General features: G+C 37.1%; 1 protein-coding gene across 3 annotated transcripts in view; it reads right to left on the bottom strand.

The window, feature by feature from the left end:
- Positions 1–15185, bottom strand: part of SANBR (SANT and BTB domain regulator of CSR) — a 61237-nt gene extending 46052 nt beyond the window's left edge. The window contains exons 1-3 of one of the 3 annotated variants that reach the window (XR_012472440.1): positions 14896–15185; positions 7187–7317; positions 5974–6129 (exon numbers count right to left, since the gene is read on the bottom strand). Coding sequence is in view for 2 of the 3 variants with exons in the window: in XM_074206794.1 (XP_074062895.1) it covers positions 5974–6120 (147 nt within the window). In the remaining variant the exon portion in view is untranslated. The remainder of the gene's footprint in view (positions 1–5973; positions 6130–7186; positions 7318–14895) is intronic. The other 2 variants (XM_074206794.1, XM_074206802.1) reach the window with 2 other exon arrangements.
- Positions 15186–17755: the final 2570 nt, after the last annotated feature.

Here is a 17755-nt window from a genome sequence, read left to right as displayed (position 1 = left end):
TTATTTGATTTCTTTTTCTAAGATAGGATTATTTAAGCATTCTATTTCTTCTTGTGTTAATATGGGTGGAGTTTATATTTTTGTAAATATTCACTCATTTTACTTAGTTTTAGTACTTGAATTTCACCTTCATTAGTGATGTATTCATCTTTTTTAATTTTTGATATTGGTAACTTGACTCTGCTTCCTTTCTTTAAAAAAATCAAAACCAAAAACTAAAACTAAATTAAGTAATGGTTTATTTAGAAGGGGACTTCCCCCCACAAAACCAGGTCCTAGTTTTACTTACATTCAATTTTATTAATTTCTCCTATGAGATTTTCAGGAATTCCATTTTGGTATTTGGGAATTTTTAATGTGTCTTTTTTTCCTTTAAGTTTTTTTATCAGCATTCCCAATCTGCTCTCTTTCTTTTATTAATGCACATATTTCAAGATATAAAATTTCCCTTTAGTATTACCCTGACTGCTTCCCACAAATTTTGGAATATTGTCTCATTATTGTCATTATTTTGTTTTGTTTTTTTGCAAGGCAATGGAGTTAAGTGACTTGCTCAAGGTCACACAGCTAGGTAATTATTAAGTGTCTGAGGCTGGATTTGAACTCAGGTCCTCCTGACTTCAGGATGGGTGCTCTATCCACTGCGCCACCTAGCTGCCCCATATGTCATTATTTTTAAAGAAATTATTGCTTCTTTAATTTGTGCTTTGACCTATTCATCCTTTAGGTTTGGATTGTTTTATAATTAATTTTTAATCTAAGTTTCCAATATCCTTTACTGAATGTAATTTTTATTGCTTTATGATCTGGAAAAAAAAGATTTAAGATTTCTACATTTTTTTATCAGTTGGTTGTGAAGTCTTTGTAAAAATCTCAATACATGGTCAATTTTTGTGAAGGTATTATGTACAGCTGAGAAAAAGGTATATTCTTTTCTATTCCAATTTCCCTCAGAGGTCAATTTGATTTAACTTTTTTAAGACTCTAATCATCTCTTTAATTTCTTATTTATTTTATGGTTTTATTTATATAGCTCTGAGAAGGGAAGGCTGAGGTCCCTCACTAGTATAATTTTACAATTTTTCCTTCTGTAATTCATTTAACTTTTCCTTTTGGATTAGGAGGCCAAGGTGGTTAGAGAAGCCAGATGTTTTAAGCTCTCCTGGCTTTTCTTCAGAACTCATTAAAAGAGATAAGGGGCGGCTAGGTGGTGTAGTGGATAGAGCACTGGCCCTGGAGTCAGGAGTACCTGGGCTCGAATCCAGACTCAGACCCTTAATAATTACCTAGCTGTGTGGCTTTGGGCAAGCCACTTAAACCCGTCTGCCTAAAACAAACAAACAAAAAAACAGAGAGAGAGAGAGATAAGGAAGGAAACTATAGTCTCCTAAATGGTACCATAGACACTTAAGTAATTTCAATACTAAAGACATGTGCACTATGCGGTATCACATCCAAATTTGTAGAAGAGAAGCTTAATGAGTTACAGAAGACATAGAGAGCAAAACTCTACTAGTGGGGGGGACTACATCTTCCTCTCTCAGAATAAGAGCAATCTAACCAAAAAGAAGCAAGAAGGAAGTTAAGGAGGAAAATAGAATTTTTTTTTTAGGCTTTTTCAAGGCAAATGGGGTTAAGTGGCTTGCCCAAGGCCACACAGCTTGGTAATTATTAAGTGTCTGAGACTGGATTCGAATTCAGGTACTCCTGACTCCAGGGCCAGTGCTCTATCCACTGTGCCACCTAGCTGCCCCGGAAAATAGAATTTTAAAAAACTTAGGTATAGACCACTGGAGAAAACTGAATGGAGATAGAAAGGAATATATAGAGGATAATGCTCTCGAAATTTCCCAGTCATCAATGGACTAAAATAAGGATGTGTCCTTGCTCCCATACTTTTATTTTTTAATTTTTAGTTTTTGCAAGACAATGGGGTTAAGTGGCTTGCCCAAGGCCACACGGTTAGGTAATTATTAAGTCTGAGGCCGAATTTGAACTCAGATACTCCTGACTCCAGGACTGGTGCTCTAGACACTGTGCCACCTAGTTGCCCCACTCCAATACTTTTTAGCAAGATATTTTTAGCCATGTTATCAAATGCCTTCACTGGGGATGAATATGGCCTCAAGGTCAGCTACCCCACTGATACTACCCCCTTTTCTTCAACTTGAAAAGGCCAAAAGCCAAGACCAAAGTAGAGGGAGTGTTGGTCATGATCTTCTATTTGTGGATGATTGTGTACTCAATGAAGCCTCTGAAGCCGAGATGCTGCAAAGTATGGATTGATTTTCTGCTACTTGTACTAATTTTTGCCTAACAATTAAGATCAAGAACTCTCCCAGGGCAAGCACTCACAGTGGGGTAAGAAGAAGTGATACTGAGACACCCTGAAGGTCTCATTGTAGAACTTTAGGATTGATTATACAGAATGGGAGACACTGGCACAGGACTACCCAGCATGGCATGTTCTCATCAGTGAGGATGCTGTGCTCTATGAGAAAGGCAGATTGGAAGCATATCAAAGGAAACGTGACATCTGTTAAGTTTTCTTATTTTTCTTTGTATTCTCAGTATTTAGGACAATTTCTTAGCCCACAGTAAGCACTTAATAAGAAAAGTAGGTCAAACTGAGGATATGAAGGACTTTAAAACACCAAAGCAAAGGTGCTTGTATTTGATCCTGAAGGCCATAGGGAGTCACTTTAGTTTACTGAGAGATATAGTCAAACTGCACTTTATAAATATCACTTTGGCAGCTGGGTAGAGGAAGGAATGAAGAGGATAGACAATTGAAGCAAGCAAACTAATTAAAAGTTAATTCAATAGATTGGTAGCTCTATTATTGAAGAAAAGGGGATGGATGCACAAGATAGGGAAATAGAATTAACAAAACTGAATACTGACTGGCTATCTGGGGTGAGGGACATTAAAGAAGCCTGTGAACCAGGGTAACCAGAGGGCAGTGGCTTCAAAACTGAGAAGACAGGAAGAGAAGTTCTGCTTTTGAGTCTTTGAGTTTATTATGTTTACAGGATGTATAGTTGGAAATAGTGTCTAATAGTTGGGTGGTAATGCAGAATTGGAACTCAGGAAAGAGAACATGGATAGTCCACAGTTGTGGGAGTCACCTGTCTAGAGATAATTGATCTAACAGAAGTTTATGTGGTAAATGAGAATGGAGAGAACAATTTCTTTCATATTGATAATACTCTGATGGGTAAGTTGCTGAAGGATTTTAATTCTGAATAGCTATAATCAAGAAATTTTCCATTCCATTATCTGGTCACACTTTTTATAAGGCTACCATTTCTCCTCTATGTTTATCCCTGGCTTTGTAAACTTATGCATAGGTGCCTTCTCCAATAATTCCAATGATATCAAATTTATCCATGAAGCAAGGTTTCCAGTCAATAGCTTTTTCTTTTATTTTACCATAGTGAGGTCCACATATTTTGGATCTTCTCCATAAGACAGTCTCAAGGTATAACCTCAATAAAGTTTAGGATAAGGATGATGGTTCAGCAAAGGATGCTGAAAAGGAGTGGCCAGGGAAGCAAGAAAAGAACCAAGAGAGAACACTGTCACCTCTAGGAGGAGGTAGCTAATAATCTCAAATGCTGCAGAGGTCATGAAGGATGGATAGAGAAAGGACTATGAAATCTGGCACTTAAGAGAACACTGGTTATTTTGAAGAGGGTAACTTCCCATGAGTGAAGACATCAGAAGCTGAAATATAACAGGCTAAAAAATGAGAAGGCAGGAAGAAGAGATGCACAGAAGTACAGAAAAATAGAAAGCTTGTTCTAGGAGATAGCTTGAGGAGATGTTAAGATTAAGTCAAGGTTTTTTAAAGATTGGGGGATAATTAGGCAGCAGAAATAAGTCAGTAGAAGGGAGAGGGGAAAGGGATACTTATAAAGGCATACGACTGGAGAAGTAATTAGGTAAATTGAAGGACTGGTTTTGGTAAGGGGAGGGACCACCTCTTTTTCAGAAAATAAAGTTCAGAGAGTAACAGTACATACTATTTAATTCAGATCAGCAACCATAGGCATTTCCAAGCAATACTTTCATCTACTTTTTAAATGAGTACAGGCACCCTCACTATAATTGGCTTACTCCATTCTGTAGTTTAAATTACTTAGTTACTATTTCTACCAAACAAACATACGAACTCTTAGCTGGGTTGTGGCCAGAATCGTTTAAGTGAGATATATTTTTCAAATTTTAAGAGATTTTATTCAAAAGCAAACACATACTTAATCCTTCCTTAAACTTAGAATTGAAATTTTATAATTATGATAATATCATTAAAATAATAAGTAAAAATGAAACTACTAAAACAAGATTATTTAATAAAGTATAAAGGAATAGTTGCTAGATAACTATTTAAAAAAAGAGTTGTGATGAAATTTTAAACTAAAGATAAATTTAGGAGGCAGCTAGGTGGTGCAGTGGGTAGAGTCTAGAGTCAGGAGAACCTGAGTTCAAATCTGAACTCAGACACTTTAATAATTGCTTAGCTGTGTGCCTTGGGCAAGTCACTTAACCCTTTTGCCTTAAATAAATTTTTAAAAAAGTTATCATAAAGATAAATTTTAAAAGTCTATATTTTTACTATTAGAGAATAGTCATGGTCACATAAATATGAGTATAAGTTGAATTAAAATCATTAGAATATTACATTAATCTACTTTTTGTACACAAAGTATCTCATTGTTATTTTTCTTCTACAATTCAGAGATGGAGGTTTTATTTTTAGAGCTGGATTTATTTGGATATCTTTTATTATATAGCTATGTTGGAAAACAAAACAAAAATTTACCAAGATTCTATGAAGCAACTATGTATAAAATCAATAGAAGACAAATGCTTTTTAAAAAAGAATTTAATGAGCTAATAACCAAGGATATTTGAAGCTGATGCCTGCCACACTAGATAAGGAAGATGTTATAAAAAACAAAAGACATTTGTACATTTAACTGAAACAAGAAGCTTACAAATTCTGAATATCTTGCTAAAAAGTGATAAAAAACTATTTAAACAAAACAAGTCTATATATTTTATTATTTTAATTATGTGAAAATTTTCTATCACTAAATTAAAGGCTATTTGTCATGTCAGTATGAGAAATTTATGCAGCTAAACCAGTCTTTTTTTTTGTCCTTGTTCAATAACTATAACAATCTTCCTCGCCTTTTTTTTATTCCTAAATAGCTTCTCAGTTTTGAATAAATTAGTCCAAAGGAAGAACACATTATTTTTATCTCAGTAGAAGTTATTCAAGAAACACATTCATGATTTTTAAAAGGTCCCCCCCAAGTCCTGATCGTTTTAATGACTATTACAAAAGGATTTGATGCTATACCATAGCCAAATGTTTTAATTTTTAACAATTACTGAGCACTTGTATACCAACCTAGTGTTAAAGGTGACACAAAGATAATAAGATAATATCCCGGATTTCAAGGAATTTATAATATAGTATGAGATGTTAATTAGCAATTTTCCTAACAATTTGCACAGAACTTTGGTAGGTTTCTTTTTTTTTTGCAAGGCAATGGGGTCAAGTGACTTGCCTAAGTTCACACAGGTAAGTAAATATTAATTGTTTGAGGCCAGATTTGAACTTAAGTCTTCCTGACTCAAGGGCTGATGCTCTATTCACCTAGGTGCCCCTGTAGGTTTAACTGTCAATGCCCCTAAGACACTTAGGATCCTATAGACTCAGCTTTTCAGAAACACTTCTAATGTGTAAACTACTAAACTCAGGAGTGAATATTTAATGACTGCAAAAGTCTCACACACAGCACTTTAAGGTATATAATCACATATATATTATGCATGCATTTTAATGAAAATTGCATGTACATATATTGTATTATCTAAAAACCCATGATTCAAACATTTTAATATCCTAAGTTATTTCTTTTAATAATCATATTTTATTGGAGTTTAGATGTGAAATTTTACCTCTTTTGATGTTAATCCAGGCACTAGTCTTGCTACTGTTTCCCAGTTGATAGGCTGAGGTACTCCAATTAGAGAATAAAGGATCATGTCCAACACCATTTGATTATTGCACAGAAAATTATTGTTTTCTGAATACCCACGACTCATCTTTTAGAACTAGGAAGAGAGAAGAAAAACATGAAATCTCTTGCTTTTTAATGTTTTTGTACCCAAGTAATAGTTCCTGATAATTATTAAGTAGCAAAATATATCTTATTTTAACCAAATGTTTATATTTGGTGAAATGAAAATACTTAAACTTATATTTTTTAAGACTTGGAATTGCTTTGATGCAGGTATTAATCCTACTGAGACAGATCACAGCCCTTCTAAGGCCTAATATTGATAGTTCTTAGATCACTAAACTTCATCTCTTGTTGGCCAATCTGTTGGTTTTGAGCCTTTCCAAACTTAGCCAGGAAGATCATGAGGCTCACATTAAAAACCAAAAAACTAAATTACAATTTAGAATTGAACTACTCTTGGAAACTTAAAAGAAAAAAGACCTACCATATAGCTGATTTATGTAAAGAACAGTATTTCACAGTTAGCTGGCTAAAAGTTGTCAAAAAAATAATAGCACAGAAAGCTAGGAAAGATGTCCAATAACAACAACAACAACAACAACAGTAATAGGTAACACTTATATAAATGCTTATTATGTGTTAGGTACCATGCTAAGAGCTTTACTTATTTTATACCATTTGATCCTCACAATAACCTTGAGAAGTTAGGTGCTATTATTATCCTAAGGTCACACAGTAACTCTATCTAATGTACTACCTAGTTGCCTAAGCAAAAGCTTCTATTTTTCAGGAGCATTCCAACAGAACTTCTAAGAAAAGAATAGATTTACAAAAGTTATTATAGTCATTTTCTCCATCAAGGAATGTGACCACTCTACCTGGAACCTAACATCATAATTTCCAAGGTGCTTAAAAAGCAAATAGAAATGGCACTGAAGAGAATAAAAACAGGAAAAACAACTGAATTGGATCAAACATTAAAAAAGAGATGAGATAGAGAAGGTACAATTATGAGGGCACTATGGGACTTAACTACAAAAAACAGGAAGATGCTAAAGATTTGAAAAAAATCTGACTACTGATTTCTCCCCCCTCCCCACCCCCACCCCTCCCTGCAAAGAAATAGGAATATATTGACAACTACCTACCTAATTGCCTACTTTCCCTTCTATACAAAATCTTTATGAGGATATCCCTGATGGAAGTATTAGCAAGGAACAAGGAGGCTTTTGCAAATGATATTCAGTAATGGCTCACATCTTTGCCTTCTTACAACTGTCTGAAAAATATAACCAAGATAAAATATAACCAAGATTAGTATGTTGCTTTACAGTCTCTTTTACAATAAGGTGTCTTGCATCTATATATCAAGACCATTCAAGATTTCCTGATTTTTATTCAAGATATCGAACGCTCCTAGAAGATTTCTTTTCCTCACTTAAGTTTCTCTTATTTTAGTAGCATTAATTCTATTTATGCAAAAGCCTTATAATTTTATATATTTGAAGGAATTTGGTTTGTCCATTCAAAGATCAAATGGATTAAAAAAATTACTGTTCAACATGTATTTGAATGGACACCCTACAAAGATTGTCCATCTGGAACTGGCAGTAGAGACGGCAAATGAAAGGAGGAAGAGTTAAAGTTTGTTGGATCACTTTTGGGAAATTGCAAGGCATTTTTACCAACTCCAAGCTTTCATAACAATAAAGGTCCATCTTTTCAATATAAACATTTTGAGTTGCTGTATGGCAGTAAGACCTCAAATAACACTAACTCCTAGAAACTAAGAACATGCATCTCACAGAAGGTAATGGAAAAGATGGATGTAAGCAGGTTGCAATATATAAACATCAGAGAATACCCTAAAATATTAAAAAATGGCATCAAGAATAGTATGACAGAAAGCTATTAAGGATATATATCCCTAATATTTTTGTCATACTATATATATCTATATCTATCTATATGTATCCCTAATATCTTTGTCATACTATATATATGTATGTATACACACACACACATCTACATACATATGGAAAATTTCATTTGATTCTTACAACAATTCTGAGAGGCAGATATTATTATTATTCTCATTTTATAGTTGATGAAATTGAAGCAAATAGAGGTTATGTGATTGGCCCAAGGGCTGTTCAAAGAGAAAACATGACTTGGATGGTCATATTCTCAGAGCAAGAAATAGAAAGTAGATGAGCAAAGTGTCAACTGGTATTACTTTTAATGCTGGGAGAAAGTAAGGCCTCCAGCAGCTTGGGAGAAGCCCTAGTAGTAAAGTTGTAGGAGGGCATGGCTGCGTTATAATTTACATCATTGGAGATTAGTCCTGAATCAATGAGATCCAAGATTCATTTGAAAGAGAGAAGGTGCTATATCAATTCAATTACCTATAATTGCATGAAACTGGATAAGAGTAACAAAAATTTATTTAGAGGACTAAAAGATATGTACACAAAAGAAATAATGAAAAAGGGCTATATTATAAAAAAGTAATTAAAATCTATTTGGTATTGATGAAGTTTGTCCTCTGTTCTCAAAGAAGACCATGACATTAGGGAGGTGATGCTATGACAATTAAGTAAATTGTCAGCAGCACCAATATCACTTTCTCTTTCAGAGCCATGAGTCCAGGGGTCAGATATGGCCAGTTTGACTGGAGATGGCCCTGGTTGTGAGGCAATCAGGGTTAACTGACTTATCCAATATCACACAACTAATAAGTATCAAGTGTCTGAGACCACATTTGAACTCAGGTCCTCCTGAATCCAGTAAAATAATAGAAGGGTAGCTAGGTGGCCCAGTGGTTAGAAAGCTGGTCCTGGAATTAATAAGACTCATTTTTCTGAGTTTAAATCTGGTTTCTGATCCTAACTAGCTATATAAATGTGGGCAAGTCACTTCACCCTGTTTGCTTCGGTTTCCTCATCTTTACAATAAGTTGGAGAAGGAAATGGCAAATCATTCTATTATTGCTGCCAAGAAAAACCTAAATGAGGTCATGAAGAGTTGGATATGACTAAAAAACAATTAACAAAAACAAAATAATAGAAAAGTAGATCAGTGAAACAGTTCAGATAAACAAGAACCGACAAGAATTTACTAGATCCCAGAAGTGGTCCAAGACAGTAATCCAGTGTTTGATAAATCTAAGAACTTAAATTACATGGGCGAAAGACTCTCTGCTTCACAAGAACTTCTGGGAAAACTTTAAATCTGTAAGGCAGAAATGAGGTTTAGTCTAGCAATTTATACCTAGAGCACATTAAAAATTCCAAATGGTATACTTGACCAAAATGTAAAAAGGTCTTGCTATATATAGAAAGTTGAAAAATGTACAAGTATAGGTGGAGGACAGCTTTTTTTTTAATTTTGAAGTATTTAATTTTTACTTTTTATGTTTATTAGTTATTCACTGCTAGTGAAGTGGCCATATTTAAATAGTAGTTAATAGTGAATTTGAAATTTTATTTAACTTCTCTACCTCCCCCTAACTTTTTAGCTGGGTGGGACAGAGAATAGAGTAAGAGGCCTGGTCTAGAAGTTGGGCAAGTTACTCAACCTGTTTGGCTCAGCTTCTTCATCTGTAAAATGGGGATAATGAACCCACCTCCCAGAGTTTTTATGAGGATCAAATGAGATAATTGTGAAATACTCAGCACAGTGTCTGGCACATAGTAGCACTATGTAAATACTAATTGTTATTCTCTTCATCACTATTTTCTTAATATTACTTTTAAGGTAGCATATCCTTTTCCTCATTTTTAATAAGAATTCTTGATTACACAAGACCAAAAAAAATTTCTCCAGAAAATTCTATATTTTCCCTTTTATCTTTTTGTCTAAAACATTATCCTATTATTGTCTGTTTAGTCTCATAATTCAGTTAATATTTCCTTTATAAACTTAGTTGTTACTTTATTTTGACAAATTTTTAATATTGATATTAATACATTTGTTGTCTCTGGTTGCTATCAGCACAATATCATGCCCTCATTTAGTTCATTTATATTGTGAATCTCTTTTTAAGGTTTTTTTTTTTAGGTTTTTGCAAGGCAAATGGGGTTAAGTGGCTTGCCCAAGACCACACAGCTAGGTAATATTAAGTGTCTGAGACCGGATTTGAACCCAGGTACTCCTGACTCCAAGGCCGGTGCTTTATCCACTACGCCACCTAGCCGCCCCATCTCTTTTTAAGTTTGAAAAATTTTGTTTCCACCTCTAATTTTTATTCTGTTTTTGCCTTTGCATTTTAAGATTGTTCCTTTTTAGCAACAGATTGCAAGGTTTTGATTTCTTATCCATTCTGTCACTCACTTTCAATTTAACAAACTGTTTAATCCATTCACATTTAAAATTATGAATTTTAATTTAATTTTAATTAAAAAGTTGAAAATTATCTTTTCCTACATTTGTCTTTAATGTTTTCCCCCAAACCAGGAGTCATTTTTCCTCCTCTTTATGTTATGTTTACTTAATCTACTTTAAGGTAACCCTTTCCCCATAAATTGTCTCCTCATTCTGAAGTCATTCATCTTCCCTATTTGTCAATTTTCCCCCAGTTTTGAAATTTTACTTAAACTTCACAATTCCCTTTTCTTTCTTCCTCTTCTCTACTTATCTAATTCTTCCTGTTTTTTACTATTAGGGAATTAAATGAAATCCCCCTTTCCCATTAAGTTTTTTAATTTTTTAAACTTTTAATAGTATTTTTCCAATTACATGTAAAGACAATTTTTAACATTTATTTTTCAATAAAATTTTGAGTTCCAAATTTACTCCCCCAGACAATAAGTACAATCATGTGCATTGTTGTGAAAGAAGAACCAATTTTACATCTTTTTCTAAAGATAATTTCTTTACCTCATTCTCTTCATTAATTGTCTTCCTCTGTTTATTCAAAATTCTTATTTTTAGATTCATCATCCTTAAGCTTAATCTATTTTTGGGCTCCGGGTTCCTTACGGATCTTGAAGATCTTTGCTCTCTATTCCTTTTTCTGTTACATCTTCCTCTTTTCCTGTCCTTTTGATTATGCAATAAATTTCTACCCCCTGTACTTTTCATGATCCTTTTCTTTCCCATTTCCTATGAAATCAACTCTCTGGAATTATGCCCTCCCACCTTTCTAGACAATGTTTGTCCCTAGAAACTCAAGTAACAATTGAATAAGAGAAACTTAATTGAAAAACCTTTTTACTTTAAATGCTAAGATATAACAATATGATAAACTAAAATCTAAAAGGGAATTGAGACCAAGGGCTCTTCCTCAGTAAATAGACTAAGGATAGGAACAGTTTTCAAAAGAATTCCAAATGATGACTGTATGAAATTATGGCACAAATCATCAATATGAATAATGCAAATTTAAAAACCTGAGGTTCTGTGTCTCACCCTGAGTACTAGCAAAGATGACAAAAAAAAAGAATATCAATAAGCAAACATTTACTAGTCATCTATTAATAAGTATCTTTTCTTCTTGAATCTCTTTGGGGTACAGGCCTAAAATTTATATTGCTAAGACTAAGATGATGCAGTTTGGTAATATTTGGGACACAATTCCAAAGAGCTTTCCATAAGGTGATATCAGTTCGCAGCTCCACTAATATTAATGTGCCACTTTTCAACATTTATCATTTTCCAATTTTGTCCAATATCAGCCTGGAGGAAAATAACAGTTTCTTTAGAAAGTACAGCTTTATGGAACAATGGGTAGAGCACCAGCTCTGGAGTCAGGAGGACCTGAGTTCAAATTTCACCTCAGACACATACTTACCAGTTAGTCACTTAACCCCAATGCCCTGAAAAACTCAAACAAATAAATAAACAATTAGTGATTGGAACATATTTTTCTTTCCCATTTGTCTCTAAATAGATTGGATTCTTGAGAACTGACTACTAATATCTTTTTCATGTATTTATCAATTGGGAATTGTCTTTCATTCTTATAAAACTGAATAGGAGTTAGATATTTCCTAAAAGAAATATCTATAAAGTAGAATAAAGTTCTATTAACATAACTGAAAACTGAAATAGGCTGTTTTATATATATCCCTTATTCATTCAAGTTCATATGATTATAGATTTAAAATTGAAGAAACTTTGGAAGTTATTTAGTTCATTTTACAGCTGAGGAAACTGATGCTGAATAAAGTTGTGACTGACCCAAGATTACACAGATGGTAAAATGAAAGTCAGAATTCAAACTCAGATTCTTAAAATACATCTATTTTTAAACTACCACATTATTTCTTTTTTATTTTATTTAAGGCAATGGGATTAAGTGACTTGCCCAAGGTCATACAGCTAGGCAATTATTAAGTATCTGAGGCTGGTTTTGAACTCAGATCCTCCTGACTCCAGGGCCAGTGAGCTATCCATTTCGTCACCTAGCTGCCCCCCACGTTACTTCTTATAGCCCTTAAATAAAAGATATATTAGACAACCATCTGGTACTAAGTTTGAGTCCTCTATATGATAATGACATTAAAAACCATAAGTGGTCTACTCACAAATTATTCTAAAATCTTCTAGTGATAGCGCAAAACTGCTATCAGAACCTGACTGACTCCAAGGTAGACAGTCTTCTGGTCACCTGAGAGCATAAAATGTCTTAAGTCATGTTAAGAGTCTAAAGCCCCTGAGACTTGGTGGGTCTGAACAGTTAGGTGACTCAGTGGATAAAGAGAGTCCTGGATCTAGAATCAAGAGGACTTGAAATAAAATCTGACCTTAGACGCTGGCTATGTAATCCTTCACTTGTGTGCCTCAATTTCCTCATTTGTAAAACAGAATAATAGAACCTACCTCTCAGGGTTGTTGTGAGGATCAAATAAGATAATAATTGTGGAGCACTTAGCATGGGGCCTGCACATTATATAAGCATTATAGAAATGGTTATTCCTTTGACCATCCCTGGATCACCATACCCTGATGATCTACTTGATCAGATGCATTTCCAGATGAACACAAGAGGGAGCAGGATGCCCAGAAAAGCTAAGTACTAGTACTCTTAAATATTCAATAAATTGTCAGTGCCTTGAACTAAGAGCTAGCAAGAATCAGGACTAGAGAAAAGAATAATAAAAATATACTTAACTTTCCTACATAAATATATAAAGAAAAAACAAGAAGTTCCTACACCAGTGAAATCACAAGTCCTCTATTAATCAATCTAAAAAACCAAGCATTTCTGAACTTTAGTCCATTGTCAACAAAATCGAAATGATTTTGTGAAGAATCATTTCTTTACCAACAAGAACATGAAGCCAATTTAACACAAAGACCCTTGAACATACATTTATTAAGTATTTATGTGCCAGGTACTTGAACTGTAGGATTCAACTACATTTAACAGTTTCTACTTTTAAAAGTTTACATTCTAAGAGGGAGACAAGTTGATGCCTAAATATATAAAGTAAATCTATAACATATACAAATACAAAGTAAATTAGTAAAAATACGTTGAGAGGCAAGGCACTAGCAGTTGTGGGGAAGAAGAAAGATTACATGTAGAACACAATTATAATTGCATATATATATATAGCATGTAATTAAATTTTCTTTTCAAAAACAGTATCCATATTATTTTGGGGGGTTTGGAAACAAACATGGAAATATCGGAATAAAAGAGAACACACCAAGAGAACGTCTTGGCTATACAGCCTCTTTTTACTTAGCTAATGATGGATACAAGGGCTCTGGACCAAGGAGGCTGGAGGTTTGATACATCTTTAGTCTAGAAGCCTCAACAATTTGGACTATTTTCAGACACTAATACAGGTTTAAGGCAAGAATCTCAACTCAAATTCCTTTAGGTTCCTGGTGCTTCACTAGAGCAGAAAGGATCCTTTGGGATGAAACCATACACCAGATGGGCCCTTTTGTCAAAGAAGGTGGAGGAATGTGTGTGTGAGAGAGGAGAGGAATGGGATCTGACTGTCAAACTTAAAAAAAGATTTCAAGGGACGGCTAGGTGGCCCAGTGGATAGAGCACCGGCCCTGGAGTCAGGACTACCTGGGTTCAAATCCGGTCTCAGACACTTAATAATGACCTAGCGGTGTGGCCTTGGGCAAGCCGCTTAACCCCGTTTGCCTTGCAAAAACCTAAAAAAACAAAACAAAACAAAAAGATTTCAAAGATGGACTTCTAATTTAATAGGTATAGGGAAATTATAGAGGATTCCCTGGCTACCTGGTCACCTTTTTCTTAGACAACTAGTGCCCAGGATGCCAGGCAGCTAAGGGTTACAGGTCTCTGTCTACACGGTGCTGTTAACCATGATCTTGAGGAGTTTCAAATGCACCCGGTGATCTTTCTTGCTTACTCCTCACTAAGAAAAATAAATTGCACCTTTTATCTTTTCTTTTTTTATCTTTCTCGACGGCAAAAAAAAAAAGTTGAGCGACAGTCAAGAAATACGGTTGAGGCGTGTTTTCCTCCATTGGAAAAACAATGGCACGCACTTGGGGCGAAGTGTGGAGGGCGGGCGGGGGGCGCGGCCCGCTCCTCCGCCCGCCTGGGTCACCGGCCCCGCCGGACGGGGCCTCCCCGACGTGCCGCGGCGCGGCTCGGGCCCCTGGCCTCGGGAGGGGCCCGCCTCCCCGGCCCCCCTGCGCTCCCCCTTCTCCCGGGGCCGAGGGCGGGGCCGGGGACAAAAGGGGCGGCCGCGGGGCCGCGGGGCGGCGGGGCCGCGGGGCCGGTTACCTCGGCGCCGCCCGTCCGCTCGGCAGGCCGCGGAGAGGACCCGGATTTCCCGGCCCCGGGGGGGGGGGGGTCGGGGGCGGCGCGGAAGGCGGATGCGGGCACGGCCCGGCCGCCGCCGCCGGCTGTCTCACTCACCTGCCCGGGGCCGGCCTCGCCGCGGCCGCCGCGCCTGCGTCACGTGCTGCGGCCGGGGCGCCCCGCACGCGCGCCATGAAGCTCGCCGCCCCCAGCCCGCGGCTCCCGGCGCCCCCGGCCCCAAGGCGAAGCCGGCGAGCGGCCCCACTGGGAGAGCGCGGAGCGAAGGCGGGACCGACAACTAGGCCGAACGCAGCCTCGCCAATCGCGGGCCGGGAGCGCCCCGCGCGGACCAATGGGCGAGGCGCTCCTCGGGAGGAGGCGGGCGACGGGACGCGGCGCTGTCCATGCAGCCGCTTCGCCCGCCCCTTCCCGGCGCCCGCCCTCCCTCCCGCTCCTCTCCCCTCCCCTCCCCCTCCGCTCCACGCCCCGGCTTGTCGCAGTGCAGCGCCCCCCGCCCTCCCGGCGTCCCGTCTCCTGGCAACAGCTCCGGCGGGCCCAGGCGCCGGCAGGACAAGCCGGGGAGGGGGCACGTTGCTGCGGGACAACCGGCGCTGGCATTGCGCCTTAGGCTGTGCTAAGCCAGGCCTCCCCCCACGGAGGGGCGCCGAGTGGTGGTCATCCCTGACCAGCAGTCCATTTCCTGCCACAGCGTCTACAGACTATCATCGAGTTTCCTTCGGTGAAACTTGTGACTCTCCAGACGGGCACACGATCAATGAACGCCTGGGTGGTGTGTGTGTGTGTGTGTGTGTGTGTGATGAAGACCTTGAAGGTCATCCTCTAAAGCCCGAATCCTACAAGCCATTTGAGATTCATTTATCTTAAAGCATTGTTTTTATAAAATATTTTTTTACAATGTAAATCTTCTTGAAAGATCTCTGGAGTGTCCTTCCTGCCCTAAACATCTACTAATAGTCATCTGTCTTATTAGTACCTTAAATTTAAATGATCACATGGCTCTTTCCCTAAGAGTCTGAAAAAGGGAAACAGCTGAATGTTAAGGGATCTGACACAGAATAACAACAATGGTTTGATACTAGGCACCGGGAGTACTAGGAGTATTGATGATGCCTTTATAAAAAATATTATGGTTAGATATAGTAGTACTACTGTAAGGTTAAAGAGCCACAGAATCTCTCTTCTCAATATGATTCTCGACATGTTTTATCATTTCACATAGGACTACAACTCTAGGTATGGATCTCAAGAGGCTGCCCGTTGAGATCAGGAAATTCTGCACCAGGGAGGTTAAGAAATCTCTCCTCCTGTGGTTTCCAATATAACTTGGTAAATAGATTGCTCCCATGGAAATTTTCTTCTTAAAGTTTAGGATTTTCAGTTTTCCCCCTAGGAATTTAATCTAGGTCCTGCTATCTTATGAAATAAAGACATTACTCTAAGTTACTTGATATATATCACATAAAAGAAAAATTCTATCAAAATACACTGAACAGGGGCAGCTAGGTGGCACAGTGGATAAAGCACCGGCCTTGGAGTCAGGAGTATCTGGGTTCAAATCCGGCCTCAGACACTTAATAATGACCTAGCTGTGTGGCCTTGGGCAAGCCACTTAAGCCCATTTGCCTTGCAAAAACCTAAAAAAAAATACACTGAACATTATGACAATAATTTTGAAAATACACAAACTTTCTTAACAATCCTAAAATCTTACACACAAAATAAACTGAACTCTAGGTAATGTTATTTCTGCTTTATTATCAAAGTGATGAAATCAGGTAAAACTGGATTTGGGGTTATGACCCCAGTCATAATAATAAAGGATTTCTTATTTGCAATTTCTGGATCTATCATTTCATAATATACAAGTATAGTATTTTTTCAGTGCCATTTGAAAATTGCTTTATTGGCTAGAGGGATTATTAACAATGTTTTAAGTTCCCTTACTTTCACATGGCATTCTTGGGACCCTCTTTGATCTTATTTCCCTTTACATAAGTAGAAGTATTTTTGTTCCCTTACTGTCTTAAGAGCTGCTGTTACCGAGTAAAACATTAGCTATTCTTTTACCGTGTTATATTTAAGAACCATGGCAACATTGCTATAAAAATCCTAACTTGTATTATGTTAGAAAGATGTTTTCTTTGGAAATGAATTGATAGAAAAAATAGATTAAGTTTATTGGTTAATTTTATTGCTGTTTTTTGTGGTTGCTCAGTCATGTTTGACTCTTTGTGACCCCATCTGGGATTTTCTTGGCAAAGATACTTAAGTGGTTTAAGCATTTCTTTCCCTTAGTTCATTTTATGAGGAAACTGAGGCAAAGAGGGTGAAGTGACTTGCCCAGAGTCACATAGCTAGTGTCTGAGGACAGATTTAACCTCAGGAGGTTATAAAGTTTTCCTGACTACAGACTCACCATTCTCCACTGTATCACCTAGCTGCCCTAGTCTGGGTATTTAGACTAGAATAACTAAATGCAGCTTTCACTGTCATTCACTGCCTGCTGCTAGTAGGATAAATCTCCATTCCTTGGCTTGGCATTCAATGTTTTTCATAATTCAATAACTTTTAAATTTTATATTCCACTGTAGCCTAATATGAATTGGTTATTCCAGTCAAGGAAGTCAATTCACTGTACTTTCATAGTTTTGTTCCTGGCTACAGTATCCTTTGTGATTCTGCTTTCCTTTTTCATTATTCAAATAAGACATCCTTGAGGACTTCAATTGTCAAACTTTCCATAACCTTATCAGCTTGGGGATTTCTCCCTCCAGTCTTCAAGGACAGTTGTTTCCATTTCTGAAGCAGCTATAATGGCTTTTTAGAAAAGTGAAGCCATGGTGGGGCAGTTGAAAGTAAATCTATTCGAGGGGCGGCTAGGTGGCACAGTGGCACTTAATAATTACCTAGCCGTGTGTCCTTGGGCAAGCCACTTAACCCTATTTGCCTTGAAAAA

Source organism: Macrotis lagotis, chromosome 1, assembly GCF_037893015.1.
Source record: "Macrotis lagotis isolate mMagLag1 chromosome 1, bilby.v1.9.chrom.fasta, whole genome shotgun sequence".
Classification (NCBI taxonomy): domain Eukaryota; kingdom Metazoa; phylum Chordata; class Mammalia; order Peramelemorphia; family Peramelidae; genus Macrotis; species Macrotis lagotis.
Note: the sequence above shows the minus strand (reverse complement) of the source record. Positions and strands in the feature narration are given on the sequence as shown.